This window comes from Poromitra crassiceps, assembly GCF_964638095.1.
Source record: "Poromitra crassiceps genome assembly, chromosome: 13".
Lineage (NCBI taxonomy): Eukaryota > Metazoa > Chordata > Actinopteri > Beryciformes > Melamphaidae > Poromitra > Poromitra crassiceps.
This window is the reverse complement of record NC_139644.1, coordinates 35,539,496-35,544,495: the sequence shown is the minus strand read 5'-3', so window position 1 is coordinate 35,544,495 and position 5,000 is coordinate 35,539,496. Positions and strand designations below refer to the sequence as shown.

At 46.9% G+C, this 5,000-nt stretch overlaps 1 protein-coding gene across 1 annotated transcript in view; it reads right to left on the bottom strand.

Annotated features, from left to right (window-relative positions):
• Window positions 1–5,000, bottom strand: part of slc29a4a (solute carrier family 29 member 4a) — a gene marked incomplete at both ends in the record, with an annotated part of 25,682 nt that overhangs the window by 17,058 nt on the left and 3,624 nt on the right. The window contains one exon of the mRNA XM_083648497.1: window positions 633–764. Coding sequence (XP_083504623.1) covers window positions 633–764 — 132 coding nt within the window. The remainder of the gene's footprint in view (window positions 1–632; window positions 765–5,000) is intronic.

The following is a 5,000-nucleotide window of genomic DNA, read 5'->3' as shown; positions in this document are numbered from 1 at the left end:
CACACACACACACACACACACAAAGGAGATAATATTCATGAGACCAGAGGGAACTGGTCTTCCAACACCACTTCCAGACCATCCAAGGAGTTAACCACTGCCAGAGCTGCTTACTGTAGCTTCCCCATGCAGGAAAGCCAGTAATGTAATGCAGGAGCCACTGATGCTGAATAAAAGTAATAAAGTACTAAAAGTGTTGATCCATTTAAAAAGTTTACATGGAGTAAAGTTAATGAAGTTGCTTAATGCACTTTTTATACTCTTTTTTTTTAAGTTTTGTTGTGATGCTTTTAAATGTCCATTTTACTCTCTTCTTTTCTTTTATTTTCCTGTCAACCATTTTATGTGAAGCACTTTGAATTGCCTCTGTGTATGAAATGTGCTATACAAATAAACTTGACTTGACTTGACTTGGAGTTTGTAAGTTCAAAGTTTGAAAGAGTATTTAGAGTTCAAAGAGGGCATGGTTTGAACAGTCCCCCCATGGACTTGTGCTGCGTTCGGTGCTGAAGATAATAATAATAATAATAATAGATGGGGCTTATATAGCGCTTTTCCGTAGCTCAAAGACGCTTTACAATAGGCTTCACAAGATGGCGGCCACAACAAAAAATGTCACATGACATGAATACCTTCAAACTTGTGGTGCAGGTAGTCGACGTCAGTGATGAAGCTGTTATAGGGCAGCAGGAAGCCCACTCCAGCCAATAGCATGGCAAAGTAGATGCCATGGTAACGGTCGTCAGGGATCGGCTCCTCGAAGGCTGAAGCAAGGCAAGCAGAGTCAAGGGTTAGAGAATGAGAAGGGTAAGCGTGTGAAGAGAGACCTGCACCTCGCTCAAATGAGCGAGAAAACAATTAAATCGGGTGCGAACCTACAACTACATCTTCATTAAAGCACGTCAGGGTGAATGAAGCAGGAGGAGCGGGAGGAAAGCCTCTCAGAGAGTGATGGAGTAGCAGCAGCCGCACTCCTTTTGTATTAGTGAACTATCGATCAGAGGCATGTTATGCCAGGCACAGCGCGCTGATCAGAGAGAGGCATGTTCTGCCAGGCACAGCACGCTGATCAGAGAGAGGCATGTTCTGCCAGGCACACCATGCTGATCAGAGGCATGTTCTGCCAGGCACAGCATGCTGATCAGAGAGAGGCATGTTCTGCCAGGCACAGCACGCTGATCAGAGGCATGTTCTGCCAGGCACACCATGCTGATCAGAGGCATGTTCTGCCAGGCACAGCATGCTGATCAGAGGCATGTTCTGCCAGGCACAGCACGCTGATCAGAGGCATGTTCTGCCAGGCACACCATGCTGATCAGAGAGAGGCATGTTCTGCCAGGCACAGTGTGCTGATCAGAGGCACGTTCTGCCAGGCACAGTGTGCTGATCAGAGGCATGTTCTGCCAGGCACAGCATGCTGATCAGAGGCATGTTCTGCCAGGCACAGCATGCTGATCAGAGAGAGGCATGTTCTGCCAGGCACAGCATGCTGATCAGAGAGAGGCATGTTCTGCCAGGCACAGCATGCTGATCAGAGGCATGTTCTGCCAGACACAGCACGCTGATCAGAGAGAGGCATGTTCTGCCAGGCACAGTGTGCTGATCAGAGGCACGTTCTGCCAGGCACAGTGTGCTGATCAGAGGCACGTTCTGCCAGGCACAGCATGCTGATCAGAGGCATGTTATGCCAGGCACAGCGCGCTGATCAGAGAGAGGCATGTTCTGCCAGGCACAGCATGCTGATCAGAGGCATGTTCTGCTAGGCACAGCGTGCTGATCAGAGAGAGGCACGTTCTGCCAGGCACAGCGCGCTGATCAGAGAGAAGCATGTTCTGCCAGGCACAGCGCGCTGATCAGAGAGAAGCATGTTCTGCCAGGCACAGCATGCTGATCAGAGGCATGTTATGCCAGGCACAGCATGCTGATCAGAGAGAGGCACGTTCTGCCAGGCACAGCATGCTGATCAGAGAGAGGCATGTTCTGCCAGGCACAGCATGCTGATCAGAGGCATGTTATGCCAGGCACAGCATGCTGATCAGAGAGAGGCACGTTCTGCCAGGCACAGCATGCTGATCAGAGGCATGTTCTGCCAGGCACAGCATGCTGATCAGAGAGAGGCATGTTCTGCCAGGCACAGCATGCTGATCAGAGGCATGTTCTGCCAGGCACAGCGCACTGATCAGAGGCATGTTCTGCCAGGCACAGCATGCTGATCAGAGAGAGGCATGTTCTGCCAGGCACAGCATGCTGATCAGAGGCATGTTATCCAGGCACAGCATGCTGATCAGAGGCATGTTCTGCCAGGCACAGCATGCTGATCAGAGAGAGGCATGTTCTGCCAGGCACAGCATGCTGATCAGAGGCATGTTCTGCCAGGCACAGCATGCTGATCAGAGGCATGTTCTGCCAGGCACAGCATGCTGATCAGAGGCATGTTCTGCCAGGCACACCATGCTGATCAGAGGCATGTTATGCCAGGCACAGCGTGCTGATCAGAGGCATGTTCTGCCAGGCACAGCATGCTGATCAGAGAGAGGCATGTTCTGCCAGGCACAGCATGCTGATCAGAGGCATGTTATGCCAGGCACAGCCAAGTCTGAAATTTACAGAGATTTGCTAGAAAGATGAACATTTCATATTGCCCTTAACACATTGAGTGCCAGCCGTTTTTTCAATCCTGTAGGTAAGTTGTGCCAGGTTTTTTTTTGAGGATTCTGGCTCATTTTACAAGAGCCGAGGATTCTTTTCTGTTAAGACTTCGTGAACACCAATCATCTAAAAATAACTAATAGAATGTGTGCTTTCTCTGTCTAAAAGAGTTAGTTTGCAGAGTTAGTAGTTATGTAGATATTAGCCGTTGAGTACAGCATGGTTTTAGCGTCTGAGACAGGAAGCTGAGATAATCGCAGTTTTGTGAAATTCAATCAAACAGGAAGAACAGTCACCTGCCTGTGATTATGGGTGCCCTTGGGCAAGTCTGTATACTGTATTGTGTGTGTGTGTGTGTGTGTGTGTGTGTGTGTGTGTGTGTGTTTGCACGTTGCTCCGCGGCTCTGAGAGGAAGAGATCTCTGTCCGTTCTTTGCCCCCACAGCGTGTCTGTCTCCCACTCTGTGTGCTCTCTCTCTCTCTCTCTCTCTCTCTCTCTCTCTCTCTCTCCTCTCTCTCTCTCTCTCCTCTCTCTCTCTCTCGGGACTAGAGAGAGAGAGAGAGAGAGAGAGAGAGTGTGTGTGTGTCTCCAAACTCCTCCCTCCGTCTGTGCTGCGGAGGGGGTGGAGGCTCCGCGGCCGCTTTCGGGCAGTCTGGACGAGATACATGGGCCCCGTTCCAATACCCATACTTGTACTTCTTTCTTGTAGTATGTACTGCCGCTGCCCTCACAAAGTATGGATTGTAGTGTGCAGCATGCATGCAAAATGCATACTATTGGGACACACTACATCTGTCGTCACGTGAGCTTCCTGAACTCCGACCTCTTGCTCACTTCCGCCGACGTCCGCAGCGCCACATTTGAGTGTTTTTTTTATTTTTTATTCAATAAACAAAGTCTGGCAGTAACAAACAGTACATTATACAAAAAATTCAGACTAAACATTTACAAATTTGGAACAGACAATCAAATAAACAAAATAAAATAAATAAAGCAAAAACATTAAGTCAGAGATCTAAACAGGAATCAAGATATGCATGTTTTGGTACACACCATGCTTGTTTGGTTTTAACATATTTCAAGGCTTTCTTAAAGTTAATTATCTCATTCATGAACACGCAGCTCAGTCAGTGCGACGTAACTCCAGTAGGTGGCGGTAATGCACAAAAAGTTGTTTGCCAACCGCCATAAAACATTAGAAGAAGAAGAAGACATAACTTCCTGCTGCGCAAAGGATTGTGGGGAAGTTTGGCTGAAGCAGCATGCATCGATGCATACTCCGAAATAGGAGCTGATGTAGTACAACATCCTGGTACTCTTGGCATACTGCATCTGACATACTATGTATTGGGACATACTAAATCTTTTTTTGCCTACTAAATAGTATGGAAGTATGGGTATTGGAACGGGGCCCCGATGTTGGTCTGGACTGTAAAAAAACTGGCTCGTTCGTGTCGGCTGAGAGCTTTGAATAAGCTTTTGCGATTCTGGTCTTATTTATGCGCAAAGGTACCCGAGTGTGTGTGTGTGCGCGCGCGCGCGTGTGTGTGTGTGTGTGTGTGTGTGTGTGTGTGTGTGTGTGAAATCGAAAGAGTTTTCGCCCAGCTATTTCCTTGTAATTAGACTGGCTTTCTGCAGCGGACCCGCTGTGGCTGTGGCTTTCTCTCTGTCTTGGGAGAGAACTGTCGCCACTTAGTGGTCGGTAAAATAGATTATACACATTCTCTTCCTCCAATAAAGATATAGAAGACGTAAAAGGGGTTGATTGATGTCCCACCGTCAAAAAAAAATAATGTTTATGTAAGACGAGATAGCTCGTCTATGGCACTCAACCGTTGGATTATGTAAGACGAGATATCTCGGCTATGGCACGCAACGTGTTAAGTTTACATCCATCAGTCTTATGACATCACTGATGACATCATCAGTGTCTTATGACATCACTGATGACATCACTGATGACATCACTGATGATGTCAGTGGTGACATCATCAGTGATGTCACAATGCACAATTGCTCAAGTGACATCACTGCTGACATCACTTTTGCCATCATCAGTGATGGATTTATGACATCACTGATGACATCATCAGTGGGACAAAATTTTTAACAGAGAACAGAGCCCACATTGCCAAATTGATAGATATTGATCCTGAAATGGAAATTGAGTCGTCATAGCAGCCAAGACACACAGATGACAATAAACATTAAAAACACAACAGATAAAAACAGAACACAAGAGGCTATGACAACTAAAATGGCTAAAGAGCAGCAAGTGACTAGATAAAGAAATGAAGATGAAGAAAGATGAATAATAATAATAAAGTTAGTCCACAGACAGTTTAGTGTCA